The 15,349-nt window shown below is 56.8% G+C and overlaps 5 protein-coding genes across 6 annotated transcripts; 2 read left to right on the top strand and 3 right to left on the bottom strand.

Moving 5' to 3' along the window:
• Positions 1-610: 610 nt before the first annotated feature.
• Positions 611-3,463, bottom strand: ACRALDRAFT_1072630 (uncharacterized protein; the record flags this gene model as incomplete). Its single annotated transcript, XM_071018005.1, has 2 exons — positions 611-3,147; positions 3,313-3,463. The coding sequence occupies 2 exons, from the start codon at positions 3,461-3,463 to the stop codon at positions 611-613; spliced, it is 2,688 nt and encodes an 895-aa protein (XP_070871824.1).
• Positions 3,464-4,141: 678 nt separating this feature from the next.
• Positions 4,142-8,330, bottom strand: ACRALDRAFT_1065834 (glycosyltransferase family 1 protein). Its single transcript, XM_071017221.1, has one exon. The coding sequence runs from the start codon at positions 7,906-7,908 to the stop codon at positions 4,396-4,398; it is 3,513 nt and encodes a 1,170-aa protein (XP_070871825.1). The 5' UTR covers positions 7,909-8,330; the 3' UTR covers positions 4,142-4,395.
• ACRALDRAFT_2022626 (uncharacterized protein) lies at positions 7,942-9,186 on the top strand (the record flags this gene model as incomplete). The annotated part of the gene is made up of 9 exons (XM_071020102.1): positions 7,942-8,106; positions 8,159-8,239; positions 8,281-8,356; positions 8,426-8,498; positions 8,571-8,684; positions 8,711-8,754; positions 8,789-8,841; positions 8,868-8,982; positions 9,011-9,186. The coding sequence occupies 9 exons, from the start codon at positions 7,942-7,944 to the stop codon at positions 9,184-9,186; spliced, it is 897 nt and encodes a 298-aa protein (XP_070871826.1).
• ACRALDRAFT_1077915 (uncharacterized protein) lies at positions 8,692-11,363 on the bottom strand. The gene is made up of 2 exons (XM_071018706.1): positions 10,307-11,363; positions 8,692-10,230 (listed from the first exon to the last, which is right to left on the bottom strand). Exons 1-2 carry the CDS (start codon positions 11,174-11,176, stop codon positions 9,256-9,258), a joined length of 1,845 nt encoding a protein of 614 aa, XP_070871827.1. The 5' UTR covers positions 11,177-11,363; the 3' UTR covers positions 8,692-9,255.
• On the top strand, positions 11,313-14,668 carry ACRALDRAFT_213156 (uncharacterized protein; the record flags this gene model as incomplete). Of its 2 annotated transcripts, XM_071024018.1 has the most annotated exons (15): positions 11,313-11,336; positions 11,375-11,426; positions 11,491-11,510; positions 11,598-11,672; positions 11,738-11,820; positions 11,874-11,922; positions 11,988-12,032; positions 12,063-12,204; positions 12,254-13,062; positions 13,132-13,796; positions 13,848-13,852; positions 13,981-14,281; positions 14,313-14,448; positions 14,479-14,575; positions 14,610-14,668. In XM_071024018.1, 15 exons carry the CDS (start codon positions 11,313-11,315, stop codon positions 14,666-14,668), a joined length of 2,562 nt encoding a protein of 853 aa, XP_070871828.1. The 2 variants fall into 2 exon arrangements, with proteins under 2 accessions (XP_070871828.1, XP_070871829.1); XM_071024019.1 differs by lacking the exons at positions 11,313-11,336; positions 11,375-11,426; positions 11,491-11,510; ... (8 more) ...; positions 14,479-14,575; positions 14,610-14,668 and having other exon boundaries at positions 12,262-12,979; positions 13,059-13,147.
• Positions 14,669-15,349: the final 681 nt, after the last annotated feature.

Consider the following 15,349-nt stretch of genomic DNA (forward strand, 5'->3'; position numbering starts at 1 on the left):
AGTCGCATCTCACGATTGGGTGGCATATTCCTTATATCCTTGTCATGAGCCATCACCAAAATCAGAGAAGCAAGTGACTTACATCTAGGATAAAGTATTGTATGGTATTCGAGAATCTGAGCAGCTGCTGATTCGAGACACTCCTTGACTTCTTAGGAGACATGAGGGATAAGAATAATGTTGTAAAACCGAGGGCAGCACGCAGGCATAAGGAAAGGCATCAGACAAAACCTGGGCTTAAATTTACAATATGCAGTCATGATTTGACACTTATATACACACACTCCCTGTTCATCTAGACGATATCGCCATTTACCCTTCCATGACGGCGACAAGTGGCAAAAGAACAACAAGCAAAGATAGGTAGGTAGGTAGCAAACAACGAGAATCGGATGCGAACCCGACCGAGCAGAATCCTACTCTGAGCTGGCCCCCAACGCCTTTGTTCTCATCATCCATGAAATACATGAATAAAAAATACCCGACCTCCCGGAGAAGACGCTTTTTCTGTTCGGCCCTTCACTGCCAACACGTCCCCTCAATACCGCCACAGGCCCTCCGGAGACTCAGCCCCGCCACCGCCGCGCTCTCGGAGAACCCGCGTCGATTTCTAGTCGAACATGTCGACCCCCGCCGTGGTAGGCCGGCTCGTGCTCCGTCTCCTCTCCAACCTCCGCCTGCGCCGGTTATCCGCCGCCGCCGACGGCGCGCGCTTGGCTCCCCCCGCAGTCGCCTGTCCCGGCCCGCCGGGCGATGACGGGCTCATGCCGCTCCAGGTCCCATGGCTCCCGGGGCTGTCGAGGTGAAACGGTGGCGGGGGACCGCCGATGGGCGTCTGCGGAGGGGGTGGATGGCCCGAGTAGTAGGCCGAGTCTTTGTGTTGGCCGCCGCCGGCTGCGAAGGAGGGATTGGGCCGCTCCAGCGGAGGCAGCTCCGGCTCGGCCGTCAGGACGCTTTCCGGTGGAACCGACGGCGCGGAGGGGGCGATGACGGAAGGAGCTGCGGCGGGTTCGGCCCTGGGCCTCAGGCTTCCATCGCGGCGGTATCGTCCGCCCGTCAGCGTGTCGACGCTGGACAGGCTGCTCGTGGAACCGTTCCGTCTCCTGCCCCGCTGTATCCTCGCGGCGGCGGCTTCCTCGTCTGTCAGTTTACGCAGCGTCACGTTCCGGTCCTTGTCGTCGTGCACCTGGACCTTGACGCTCACGGGCCTGCCGGGTGAGTAGCCCATTGGCTCTGTGTCGGCCATGCGGCGGTCCTCTTCCTCAGCGGCGAGCATTGACGCGCTGGCCGCCGCAGCTTCCGCGGCACGGTCTCCGGCGCGTCTCCCCCGGGATGATTGGCGTTGTTGTGGGTGCCCGGCGGGGGACAAGTACGATTCACCTTCCGAGTCTCGGCGCGGTGCCCCGCGTGGTTCGGGCGGCAGGGGGGCCGTCCCAGAGGGCTGGCCAGGAGGGTATCCGGGGCCTGCACCTGACCTCATGTATAATAAGCCGGTTCCCGGTGATGAGCCAGATTGTACGGCTCCCGCCGCCAGGGGAGGCATGGGAGGCCCGCTGCTGTAACCCGAAGCGGCCGGCCGAGGCTCAAATTGAGATGACGTCTCTGTCATACCAGTGACTGACGTTCCGAGGGTGGAGGGTCCAAAGGTGGAGGGTCCTAGAGTGGATGGTAGGGGTCGGCCCGAGGGCCTCCTTCGAGACTGCTTATGGACACGGGATGGGGAAGAATACCCGTCGCCTGTATATCTCGATCCCAAGACACCGGATCGTTGGTCCTCTTCGTCTCGTATACGACGTTCGCCAGCTTGGTCCTTCTTGCGATCCGACCATTTCTTGGCCAACCAGCCGAGACCCAAGCCGGCCAAAACCCCTTGTCCGGTGCCTCCGCGGTCGCCACGGCGCGCATCGTCTTGACGCCTCGACGGGCTCACGTAGGAAGAGTAGTCCGAATCTACCATGTCATACCCCGAATGGGTTCTGGCATGCGATCGCAGTGGCGTCACTGGCCTACGGGCGTGACGCTCATCCGCAGCGCTGGGGGCGCCGGTCAGTACGGTCGCATTGCGAGGCGGCGGCAGACCGCGGTCCCTCCCGAGATCGTGGCGCGTGGTCGTCGTGTAGTCGCTGTACTCGCTCGGTTCTGGGCCGTATCTGGGAGCCGCCCTGTCCCGGCGGGGCGTCTCGGTCGAAACAGCAGAGTACTCGTCGTTACGACCCCTCTTGTCCCCCCCACGATTCATCATGGACTGCATGAGCTTCCCGGCACCGAGGGCCGCGCCCACGCCAAGGAGGCCTTTCATGATGGTTCCCTTTTTGTCGTTGTCTCCATCTCGGCGGGAGTCCATCTCGGTATACTTGTCGTTATCGACGTAGCTCGCCGAGCCTCGTCTGGATGGAATGACCTCGGGACCCCGACTGTAGCCTGGTGACCCGGACCGTCCGGGACTGTCATCCCGTTCCTTCTTGTTCTTGCGATGGCGCTTGAAGGCCCAGAAGGCCCCGCCGGCGGCCAAGGGCCCGAGCCATTTCGCAGCACCGGAACGATCCTTCTCGCCCTCGGTGATTTCGGTAGGGTACTCGGACGGGGCGCCGTAGGCATGGGGGCGAGGTCCGCGCCCTCGACGGTCGACGCGCCTATCGTCGCTTGCTCGGTAGTCGAGGATGAAATACAGCAGCACGAGTAAGGCTACCCAGACGGCGAACAGGATGAAAAGGTAGCGCGGAGAGCCGTACAAAGTCAACCCAAGGGGTATCTGGATGATGCCGAGGAGGGCAATGACGCGGCCGCTCCATTGGTGGATGGTACGGCGGAGAGAGCGGCCGTACCTCTTCGGGACAAGACAGCCGCCAAGGAGCTGGAGGAGGAACATGGCGTATACGGCGAGACCAATGGCGTGGTGAGGGTTGGTCCAGCTCCGACGTGGGCCGACGGCGAACCAGCCCAGGGCGAAGACGACGGTGAGGAGAAGCACGGTCGTGGTCTGCATCATGGAATGGACCTTGACAGCCCAACCGGGTCGACCAGTGTAGAAGCGGGCGACCAAGACGGCAGCGGGGACGATGAAGAGGAAAATCATGGCAGCGAGAATGCCATGGCCGAGGATGAGGGTGTGGTATTGCGCCACGGTAGAGAAGCGGTTTCCCATTCCTGGAAAGAGCATGCGCTCGTCTCGTCAGCTGCTGTTCACCTCTGGGACATATCGAGGCGTAGGTAAGGACAAGGCCAGGTGCAACATGACACAAAGAACTGTCCAGCTTTGCAATAAGGGAAGTGGCAGAAGGAAAGTCGGGCGGAAAGAAAAGCTGTCCGTACCATTATATTGCATCGTCTCAAAGTTCAGACCGACGAGATTGGGCAGCAGGAATGTATTCTTCTGAAAGTCCCAGGTGCCATCGCCAACAGTCATGGTATCCGAGCTGTAGTATGCGCCGCCCGGGGCGGAGAAGGGGTCTGCCGGCGCCATGGCGGCGACGACCAGTAAAGGTAGTCGACTTCAGTGCCGTCGTCGCTGTCGTGGCGGTTGGAGGAAACGAAGAGACGGAGGAATGCTGGAACAAGGAGGTTGTCTTAGCTTCCGACGGATCGGCTTTCGTGTTTTGGCTGGCGACAAATAGTTCGTAGATAGATCAATGGCCGAGTATGAGTATATCGTCGCAACCGGTGGGCGAGATGGATGGATTCGACGTCTGTCTCTGTAGAACCATGAATCGTCATGGACCTCTGTGTGTAACGCCTATGATGATAGTAGATGTGGCGGAAATACGTGCTGGCAATCCATGCGAGAAGGAGAAACTTTGGGCTCTGACTGTAAAGAGCCAGCTTTCAGGGTCCTGCAGGCCATCCCCGAGAGTCTGGCTCTCTTGCTTGTGGAGAGAAGGGCGAGAAACCGAATCCTTGTTGGGTCCAAGGGTCTGTGGTTGCGCGGGGTGACGGGAAAAAAATCAGTGACATAAGCAAACGCTAGCTGTATTGATAACGGAAGCTCTTATCGCCCGTTGCGCTAATCCTTATCGATAAGATCAGCGTGCCGTCTTGGGCTAAGTGGGTACTCCAAGAAATTACATTGGGTACCTATTTGCAGGTACCTTTCATGAGACTCCGGCGATTCAACACTGCACTCAACCTTGAACAACGAAGGGGAGGAAAAGCAAAAACTAGAACTATACCACCCATTTCTGCCGAGATTTGGAGAAGAAGAACCGAATGCTATCAGAGAGGCTAATGCTCGCTTGCTTCTTGCGAAGAAAATTATAATTACATTATCCAGCTCCAGCTTTCATACCTTGCCCTCTTCTCACGCCCCATGAAACCAATCATTTCTTGATATAATCAATGACCTGGGCCTGCCAGGTATGCGTCTCCTCGCCCTCGTCTCTTTAAGCGTCTACTTCGTACCTATCCCCGCTTCTCCTCTTGCCCAGCCTCGACGCCTTCTCCCGACCGGATGGCAGTCAACGCCTGCTGCGCGGCCTCGACGCTCTCAAACGCGTGTAGAGTCCGTGGCTTGCGTACCCTCAGACGCCCGCGGAGCCCCTTCTCCCTCTCCGCCTCCGCGAGCGCCTCCCGCAGGTCCCGCATGGTCCGCCATCCCTCCACAACCCGCTCCTCCGCCTCCTTGCGCTGTGCTCCCAGCTGCGCAGCCTCCCTCTGGCCCTGCGATATGCGCGCCCGCCGGATCACCCGGTGCGGCTGTTTCCGCCTCTCCGCCTGCTTCACCACGCCCTTGAGCGTGTATCCCACCGGGCCCAGCACCGCCGAGATGGTCTTGAGCACGAACCCCGTCAGGCCCATGCCGGTTCCCTTGACGAAACCCACGACGCCTTCCTTCTTGGCTTCGCGAACCGGCAGCCGGACAATACCAGTCGTGCCGTCGTAGATGCCGTAGGCGAACTCGTGACCGGCTGCCCTGAGGCCCGATCGTATGCCCGTTACACGTATCGGACGGCGGACCGTGTCATCGCCGTAGAGTCTGGGAGCATTGTGGAACCCTTGTGCGAGCGCCAACGAGAGGTCGACCGGAGCTCTGGCAACCGCCTGCGCCGACTTCCCGATACCTGCACTGACGTCTTCGGCGTAGTCTTCGACGGGATTCTCGTTGACCGTCGAGCTGGTCTCGATGGATGACATTGTGCCGGTGGCAGCTGCTCGGCGGGGAAGTGGACGTTGGGCCTGCCCATTCGGCTTGGTCGTTCCGTTTGACGGCTGATTCCCTGTGCCGTCAGTTCCGCCTCCTCGCCCACCCGCTTTCTGAGGCTTCGCTTGAGGTGCATCACTTGCGTCAACGCCCTGGCTCAGGCTCCCGTTGGTCGTTTCCTGACCCGTCGAGGCCAGCGCCTTGTTTTTTGAGTTCTCTCGTCGCCGCCTGAGCTCCTTCGCCCGTCTCCTCCTCTCCCTCCTCTCCTTCCTTTCCTTCCTCTTACGAGTCGTCTTGGCCATTTTGTACGGCACGCTACCAATCCCCCCAAACACGTTCCCGACCGTGTTGACGAGAGAACTTGCGACTCCCGTCACCGGTTCGCCTGGGCCTTCAAAATCATTCCACTCCATGTGCCTCAGCAGCCGTAGCTTCCTCCAAGAGATGAGGCCTTTCTCGACAAGCAGGTCGGCGGCCATGGGGCTGAGCTTGACAGTGTCATCCTTGAGCTGCCACGCCGCCGTGCGATCGCTGAGGAGGGAGCAACGCATGGACCGAGGCCCCCTCAGTTCGAGATGTTTGTGAAAGGACCGCACCGCGTTTAGGGCTCCATCGCCTTCCAGTTCGATATCCCGCGCAATGACGGCGGCCTGCTCCTGCGCTTCGTCCGTGAGGCAGTATTTGATTCCTTCAGCCAGCTTCTCCGCGGTAAGATCCTTGTGGGGCACCGGTTCGGGTCCGGCGCCCGCTCTCGCCAGCATGCTGCCCCAGAAGTACTGATCGCCAAAGAAGGGAACGACCATGGTCGGCTTGCCACACTTCATCGCCATGGCGGTGGTCCCAGCACCTCCGTGGATGACGCAGGCCCGGACCTTGGGGAACAGCCAGTCATGCGGCGTGTCATCCAGCATGTAGACATTGTCCCGTCTTTCGCCGCTACCCAGTCCACCCCACCCTTTGGAAAGCAAAACGCGCACTCCAGCTATATCGACGGCGTCGAAGATCATCTGCGTGAAGCGGTCAGGATCATCGACGACGATGGACCCGAAGCCGATGTAGACGGGCGCCTCGCCGGCGGCGAGGAACTCCTCCAGTTCCCGGGGGGGTGTATACGATGATGCCATATCCAGGAAGACGAAGCCTGAGATGTCGATTTGGTCACCCCAATCCTGCGGCTTGGATACTAGCCCGGGACTCCAGAGATACGTGATGGGAATGTGCAGTCGATATGCCTGCCCGGGGGCCCAGAGCGTGGAGACCGGGTCGAGTTTGAGCTTTTTGACGCGAAACTCGTTGATCAGATCCCCCAACCCCTGCCAGATCATCATCTCAACCAGGGGATAGGAGATGAAATTAGTGTACCCCTGATCGACGTTGGACTTCTTAATGCTAGCCAACGGGTGAGGAAAGGCCTGTGTCGGTGTGTAGGGAAAAGTGAACATGAGGTGCATGGGTATGCCCAGGGCCTCGGCGCAGTGCATGTGAGCGAAGCTCGGGGGATTCGCAATGATGGCATCGGCAACGAAGGGATCCTTTTCGCCGATCAGCTTGAGATTCTGAATATCCTTCGGATCGTCGGTAGCGTCGATGCAGGACCTCCAGAATCCATCGAACATCTCGGCCATAGCGGCCCGTCGCCGGCCAACGTCGCCAGCCCTGACAGCGTCAAGGGTGGGAATCATGCCGGGATTCTTGACCATGAAAGCCATGAGCTCGGACGGATCGCCACCGACGGAAAAGAACTCAAGCCCGCCCTCCTCCTCGATGAACTCGCGGAACGCTGGGTGCGTTGCCACGCGAACTCTATGGCCATATTTCTCCTTGAGGATTTTACCGATCCTGAGAAAGGGTTGCGCGTCTCCCCGGGACCCGATGACCATGATACAGATATTGAGCCTAGGCTTTGATATGTCGAGTGAAGAAACGGTCGTTCTGGACGGCGTATGGGTGGCCAGCGCGTCCTCTTCGCCCTTTTCGCCGTTCTTCTGCTGATCATCTTTCTTTTTGACGAATTGGCCCAACGCCTTTGCGAGGTACCCCTTATTCTTGGTTTCCTTCAGACTGATCGCCAAGCGGCCATCCTTCTTGATCTTCCCCTTGGTCCTATAGTTTTCATTGCCGACCAAGAAGCGGCGGTATTTGTTCGAATCAGCATCATGTCCATTTGACGCCTTTCCCCGTCGGTTAGCTGCCTCCCTGGTCCGGGGTCGCGGTGCGTCGGAATCGGTGCGTGATTCATCATCGCTTTCTTCGTCCTCGGATGAGCTCGAAGATGAGGAGGAGCTCGAAGAAGGTCTTGAGTGAGCGTTGAACCCCTGCGGAGTACCGCGTGACGCGCCTTGCGCGGGACGTAAATCAGTAACGGCTCTCCTTTGGATTTGGGGAAAGCTAGGTTTCCGCTCTTGCGCTCCTCTATCGTGGCCAGGTCGCTCCGTCTTCGACCTTTTGTCCATGTTCGGGCGTTTCGAGGTCTCTGTCGAGCATATATCCAGCGGTACACCCAACGTGGCAGCTGGAGGCCGTCCGGCGGATTTCTGGGGTCCAGTGTGTCTGGGGGCCGGGTCATTGGAGTTTGGACCAGGTCCCAACTGAGAGGATGTGGTATGAGAGGAGGATTGGACTTCTCGCGCCATGTCGCTGAGAACCCTGCCTTTGTCGGAGCGGCGATCTTCAGCGATAGTGGGGGAGGGTCGACCAGACAGGACGAGACTCTCGTTGCTGGTGGGGTTATTGTTTTCAGACTTGGTGTCTGGGGACGAGTGGGAACCAACCATGCTCCTGTTGGCTCTGTACCTCTGGATTTTTAGATGGATTTGTATGAAGTCAGTCAAATGCTTCTCTTTTGGGCCCTTGTCAGGGCAGGTCAGTACGTGGACGCTAGATCGCGGAGCGCGTTTGGTTTCACGCTCTCGCGGTTGATCGGTCGAGACAAGAGGCGGACTAGGAAGCAACTATGCGAGGCGGGGAGGTTGGTAGGCGGCGGGTAGATACGATGCTATCGACTCGCTTGACGGAGACAATCAGGAGGCGTCATCGCCCGGTATGCCGCGTGCTAATATCGGGAAGGAACTGCTCAAGCCGGTCCGATTCTGGGTTGACATGTGGGTAAGAATTATCGCAGAATTAGTTTGTGACTAGGGAAATAGAATGTTCTTGCATTGTCGTTGTTCGTGTTGAACATGGGCGAAAAAGGAACATTAACTGAGGGTATCCAGATGGTAGGTTGAGACTAGTACTGTACGAAATACACGTACATTGAAGTTGGTATGCTGTTGACCTGATGACGTCGAGTTACCTTGGATGAAAACGGGAAGGGGAAGGGCAAGGGCAAAAGAGGCAATCCAGGTCGTCTCAGCGTCAGTTGGTCATAGTTACGACTGGTGTATCTGTTCCTGTCATGTCCTACGTGTACCTCTCTGTACACTACATTGTCAAGGTACGCAATAGGAGATGTAAGTTTGCAACTGGACCTTGATACCGATGACATCATTGCATCCATTCGGGACGCTAACGTCAAATTAAGCCGCTGTGCCTTGCACCAGGCTGTAAAGTGGGTACCTTGGGACCCACTTACAGCTTGTACTCCGTATTGCTCACCGACGAAAGTTACCCCAGATCAGGTACGACGCGCTGTCCTGATGATCGTTCTCTGAGGTAGGTACCTACACGAGAAACAAGGGGCACACACGCCATGCCACTGTTCTCATGTGAGATTGATACTGAGTACTACTAGTTCAGTCCTCCATCCAAAGAAATTGGATGCACTTACACACTTACTGCCCTGGCGACAGATATTTCCGCTGTCCTAGGAACTCCAATAAATGTGCCCAAGGTCGTTATCTGGCTTTGTACATGGTGCTTCCCACGCGGCAACAGCGAGTCCAGCTAAAACCTTTCCGCCTATTTGTCTTCCTTGTGTGCGCCTCCATCCATTTCCTATTTCGGCGTCACAATGGGATCCAAAACCAAACCCGGCCGACCACACGTTCTCCGTGCTGCCTGCCAGACGGGTCGAAATATGCCAAACACTCTTATCAAATCATTCGTCTTGATCCATTGCTGTTGCGACTCGATACCAGTGAAGAACGCAAGATTGGGACAAATGCCCCGGCAAGCTTCATTCAAAGCTTCAGCGCCCCGAGATGATGAGCAGCTATATCCAGCTGCATCAATGCCTCGGTGCCCATGCCCATGTCATCTATCTCTTTGTTCTCCAAGGCCTTTCGAAGCCGCCGTCCGGCTTCAAGTAGCGGCTGGACGTATCGGTCCCGTACCGCCGGCCCCAGTCCCTCGGGAATGTTCCCCTTAAAATCCTCGCCATTGAAGAGCAAGTAGGCAAAACTGGCAACCTGGAGATGATACGGGTGGTTTCGTGCCCAGAAGTCCCACAGCTCCGGAACGTCTTCCTCGTTAAGTTGCGTCAGGTCCGGGAAGAGGAGATGCTGCAGGGCATCAATGGCCTCTTTGTTGGAAAAGGGGTTGCTCGCTTTAGTCGTTTGGGCAAGAACCATCTCCTCTCGTAACCACGAAACGGCCGACGCCTGGAGAGCCGAGAATATACAGTTCTCCAAGAGATCTTCCAGTATCTTGAGCCTATCCTGTGGGTCGGGGTCGGAGTGTAGCACGATGCCGGCGAGGGTGGTTGCGACGTTGCGGACCGAGAGAGATGGGTGGAAGACGGAGATGAGCGTTAGCTGGTGGTGATACGGCATGAAGTCGCTCGCCTCTGCTCTGCCCCCGGCCACGCGTTTCGCGTGGTCCAGCCAAAGGCCGATGACGAGTAACGCCTCGGCCGTGCCGGGATTCTTGCTGATCTGCCTTTCCGGGTCGTCTTCGCCGATGAAGCGCCTGACCACATGTAAATGATCGGGAACCATAGACATTTGGATCTGGTCGTGATCTGCATCGAGGACTTCGCGCGCAAAGATCCAATAACCGATCAGACACCAGGCCCCGCCTGTCGACAATGCGATGCCATCCGGCCCGGCCGAATGATTGAATTCCTCCGCCAGGGGTTCGACGACCACGGGACCTTCGGATATGTCCTGGGGCGCCAGAGACTCGACGGTGGAGAGACCAATGTCTCTCGCAGTGGCCTGTAAATGTCCCATTCTGTGAGCATCGTGGAACGGAAGACGCCAAATGACGCTAGTCTTGGACGAGCAAACTCACCACAAGCTGGCCAGCCAGAGCATCTCGAGCACGTAGTGTATCGTCGTCCTTGAAGGCCCGCAGCACGCTCTTTCTAAAAACCACTTTCTCTGGATTGTAAAACTCGAGCAACCGAGGACCCCACTCCAGGCTGGAGGCGTTGACATAGGCCTCGAAAACGCAGGTCAGGAATGACTGTAGCAACCTCTTAATGAGGGCCGGTTCTGACGAAGCTGGCTCTTCGGTCTGCATCGCCTCGGGATCGGGCGCGTTCTCGCTCGGGTCGGTGTGTGTGAAGGGGGTGTCGCGGGTTGTGCTGGACTGTCGCGTGGGCAGGGGCGGGCGCTTCTCCCCAGAGAGAGCGCGGACGAGGCTGATGACGGCGGCGGTCATCTCCGGCTCGTGTGGTCGATAGGCGCGCAAGACGGCCTGCAGGGTCGAATGGATGAAGCGAGAAGGGTGTCTGACCTTGAGCCTGCTGTGCAGAATACTCAGCATGCCGAGGAGGGCGACAAAGGTGCGGGTTGCCGTGTCTTTTTCCTCCTCGTCATCGTCGTTCTCGTCAGACTTCTCGACCGCCTGCGCGAGGGCCTCGAGGACTTTGAGAATCACCTCTCGGGGGTTGCCGAGCTGCGCAATTGCCCTCAGGCACTGCTCGCTTCCCTTGACGGGGACGAGCATACCAACTAGGTCCCAGCCGATTTCCTGGGTGAGCTGGGCATCTTGAAGGATCTCGTGCAAAGTGGGGAGCACCTCGGGTGACAAGACTTCGCCGATGATGGTAAGGTAAGTGAAAGCGTCGGTAGCTGGAGGTTTGGATTCCCACAGCGCCTGGACGGCGTCCGGGTTGGTGGTGGTCATTCCTGTTTGCGATCCGCCCGACACATCCATTTAGCGGCAGGTGGTGTCGTGTCGGCAGGAAGGAGGAGGCAGCAGGAGGGGGGAAATAAAGAAGAACAAGTCGAAAACGTCTATTCAGGAACTGCCAACCCGTTGATTATCGGTAAGGTGTCGGAAGGAAAACGGAATGAACGAAATGTTCACTGCCGCGGTTTGCAGCTAGGGATCGGTAGGTAGGTTCGGTCACAGGAGCTGGGAGGGCTGGGCCAATCTAGCCTCTCACTCTCTTTCGTCATTTCAGGTCGTATCTGGGCCTGCCCAGACTCCCTAGCTTAACAAGCCTTCCAGAAACACCCCGCCTTCAGCCTTCAGCCACTTCCCCACAGTGTGTACTGAATAACGGGCCTGTCTTATCTTATCTTATCTTATCAGCACGCCACAGCTAGTGGGTAAGGTACCACCTCATTGAGAGGAGTTGAAATGCGAATTGCTTCTCAACCTCACAAAACCCCCCCCAGACATCGCACCAGCAACACTCAAACCACATGTTTCGTGTATCGGGAGTTTTTGACGAGCCATGTCGACCATATTGCATAACAACTCGCCTTCCAGATTTGCCGCACAGGACTGCAGGGCTTCCGGCATACCTCACCCATTATCCGTGGCTTTGACCTCCACCTGAAAATGGATTCTGGGTGGTGGTGGGCAACGAGGCAGGTTCGACCCTGGGAGAAGGCCAACGATGTAGACTCCAGTTGAGGCTGTTGGAGTTTGGGTTTACGGAAAGGAAACCATCCGTGTTGATATTCGCAGGTCATCGTTCCCTCTGCAGCACCGAACCATGGTCGCCTTGGACTGAAAGAAGCTCGAGGGTCCGGTCATCTCTGGCGGGCACAGCATCCAACCTGTGGTAGCATTGGATTCATCATAAGCCAAGCTTTTACTCGAGCTCTCTTCTTTCTTTTCTCCATTCTCTTTAACCGCCTCCTGTTACATCTTATACGCTCAATCCGCTGCCACCACTCATCGCATACCTACCGACATCCACATAAAGCTCCGCACCTACAGCCCTCGGCACCGTCCGACTTTCACGGCCTTATCCTTCGCTGATACATTGCACCGCACTAGCCGCAAATATGTCTTTCGACCGCCTTCCGTGGGACATTAAACACGACATCTTTCGCCGTCTCACCCCCCAGGACCCGCAACCGTATCATCCCGATCTGGAGAGCGTGTTGAATCGTCGCCTTTCACGCTTAGCCTCGGTCAACCAACAGTGGCAGGCGTATTTTGAACCCTTCAACTTCCGGTCTCTTGGACTTACCAACGATTCCCTGTCCCAGTTTGCGTCCTACGTCGGGTCGAAGCGTCGCAGCCTCGTCAAGAAGATTCACCTGCATGTCTGGGCTCCCAAAGACTTCCGCCAGACTCGTAGGGACACACTCGTCGACGAGGATGAGAGAGTTGAGATGGTGAAGAAGGAGTTCTCTCGCGTCGTCCTGGAGCTCTTTGACATCTTGAGCCTCTGGCCCCCGAAGGGCCCTCTCCATTTGGTCCTCAGCGTGGCCGTACGCACGCCTCGGGTCAGCGACAAGGCCTTTTTCACCGCCGGAAGCCACCCTACATGGTCCCATGCGTCACGTATAAATAGAATACTCAACACAAGCAGCACCGAGTCCAACCCGCTCACCCCGGTGTACGGTGCAATAGGTCTTGCGGTCACGCTTCCATGCGTCTACGCTGTCACGTCCTTTTCTGCCAATCGCCTGTGGGGTAAATGCGCCATCGCGCACCCGACATTAAGCCATATCATTGACTGGCTTCCAATGGTGAAAGAAGTCGACATCGACATGGGTAAGTTCTTCTGGGCCGATCCTAAGTCGTGGATAATGTATTGTAAGTGTGCCTCTTTCCCCAAACCTGCTGAACGCAGCAATGTCTGCCACAATCACTGACTTGACCATTCTCCCCAAGCCCTGGGCAGCCGGATTTCGTGTTGGCCACAGCCCATCAAGTCGCTGAGCCTTCGGCACTCGCTCCACGAAGCCAACCGACTCCGGGAAATGAAACACGACGGACTCACAATGGCCCACCTAGGACAAGGTCTTCGGAAATTCGCCGCACAGCGTATCCGAGACCTCACGGTTGTGAACTTGATGTCCTTCCAGTCATTCGTGGGAGAACTTTGGCCAGGCGACGAGTCTCCCGTTGAGATCATGCCGTCCCCTACGTCGTGTGGGGTCGAGACGTTGACCTACGAATGCCTTACGACATTGTATTTCGAGTCTTGGACCATGTCCCGCGATCAAGTTGACCATTTTTTCGAAACTGCGCGCGCGACTAGACTAGCCGACTACTGCCAGTGCATATTACTGGGTGCTGGCCGTCTTGCTATGACAATGCCACTGTTGCGCAAGATGACCGTCATCCAGCATCTGCCTGGAAAGTATTTTCTTCAGGTATTCTACCAAGTCACTCCATCAGGCCCCGAACTAAGGTGGCTCCGCACCTCCCAGTTCAAAATATGGCACCAGACCCACGAGGCATGGTTATTGGCTGCCGCGAAGCATTCAGGGAAGCCCTTGAAGGTGATAGCCGACGGAATTTTGGTCTCTGATCCGCTGCAGACAGAGGACGCACCCAGACGGCTCCCGTGCTGTACCGGCATGAAGTCTTCCAAGCGGCGAATAAGGGCCTAAGAAGCCCTAAAAATGATTATTGCCAGCGTTTTTTTTCTGTCATTCACCTCATAGCAGCGATATGGGTAGCGGATAAATATAGAAGCACGGCGAGGAGTAATTGCCGGTTGTAGCTTAGATGCGGGAAACGAATCAACAACTACTAGATCTTTCCCTTTATAGTTGAGGAGTACTTTTCTCCAGTAGTCAATAAACCAGCTGTCCTTATGGCCTTTCCTCGCTTTATATTCACGTGGCTGAACCAACGTGATGCTGAAACAAATTCACTCCGTACCTGGGCATCAAGCTGTGGCAGGCCGGGGAGGGTGTGGGGGTCGGCCCCGAAAGTGGAGCCCACCTGGAAAGCCAAGACTCGGCCCGAAGCCGCCGACATCCGAGATGGCTCTTTGGGTGCCTGCCTATTCTGTTCCCACTCGATTTTAAAAATTGGCCTCCAGGCTCTATTCGATTTTGAAAAGTTGTGACGTGACCACGCACTCTTAAGGTAGGCATCGCACGAGCTACTTCGTAAACTTGGGATTCCTGGTGGCCGCCGTCACCCCGTCCAACCGTTTCCTCGCACAAGCCTATTTCAAGCTCCCGCTCCCAATCGCTGTCTCAGACATAGCAGCATGGACGCGTGGAGTGAATGCTTGAGTCTGGGCGTTGTTGAAGTTGCGTGAAAAGGGCGATGACGGGTATACAACAGCCCTGGCAGATTATCCACGCCCTCGATATGCCGAAATGCGGTTGCTTTGTTGTGCCATTACTTGTGGAAGATTCCATTGACTTCCCATACATGACAGACGTCCGGTCCCGGCTGTGCCGAGCCGATGCAGGTTACCTGTGGAAGCCTACCAGTTGAGACATATGTACGGTGGACTTGGCCCACCATCTCAACCGTGTCCCTGGAAATCTCCCCATGAGCAGTCCCTGACATAAAGTCAGACACTCGCACAGCCAATCTCCTACCTGCGCGTGGTCCTTCTACCGTTCCACGAACCGGTTAGCCTCTACCGTAAACGATGTACTGAGTAAGGTATCTTTGACTTGGATCCACGCCTCGGTCGTCGCCTGGGCGTGTGCATACATTTCGGGGAAGCCAGTCACACGCGCCGTATCTCACCCTGTTCAGGGCATGGCAAAGAGCCGACATTGAGCGGATAGGGAGCGAGGACAATACAGCGGACTCCAGCTATGCTTGGCCACTATGACACGTGAGTGGGCATTCACCAAAGCCAAGCGGCAAATGGGGGAAGAAGCCTTCCTGTCTTATGGACCGAGACACGGTCAGTCGGACGAGGCAGAAACGCCAAACGTCCTACACTGGCCGTGTAATTATATAGCATTAGAATATACAAAAAGCACACTCAGGGAGAGTAGCCAGCCAGCCCGGTCCAATACCCGCCTTGGAATCGATTCTCGGTCGGATTCGAATCCACCGCCGCATCCGTGCGGAGCTGTCGCCGCTGTCCGCCTACCCACGTCCCCCATAGTGCATGGCGTCGTTAAAGAGGTAGCCGCCCAGGAAGGTATCAATGTACGT

This window comes from Sodiomyces alcalophilus (assembly GCF_042370955.1).
Source record: "Sodiomyces alcalophilus JCM 7366 unplaced genomic scaffold ACRALscaffold_8, whole genome shotgun sequence".
In the NCBI taxonomy this organism is placed as follows: Eukaryota; Fungi; Ascomycota; class Sordariomycetes; order Glomerellales; family Plectosphaerellaceae; genus Sodiomyces; species Sodiomyces alcalophilus.

Excerpts from the sequence above, each read along its gene's own strand:
- ACRALDRAFT_1065834 (XM_071017221.1), bottom strand. The coding sequence starts at position 7,908 with ATGGTTGGTTCCCACTCGTCCCCAGACACCAAGTCTGAAAACAATAAC.
- ACRALDRAFT_1077915 (XM_071018706.1), bottom strand. The coding sequence starts at position 11,176 with ATGGATGTGTCGGGCGGATCGCAAACAGGAATGACCACCACCAACCCG. Across the intron at positions 10,231-10,306 it reads CTCTGGCTGGCCAGCTTGTG|GCCACTGCGAGAGACATTGG; the intron begins GTGAGTTTGCTC and ends GGACATTTACAG.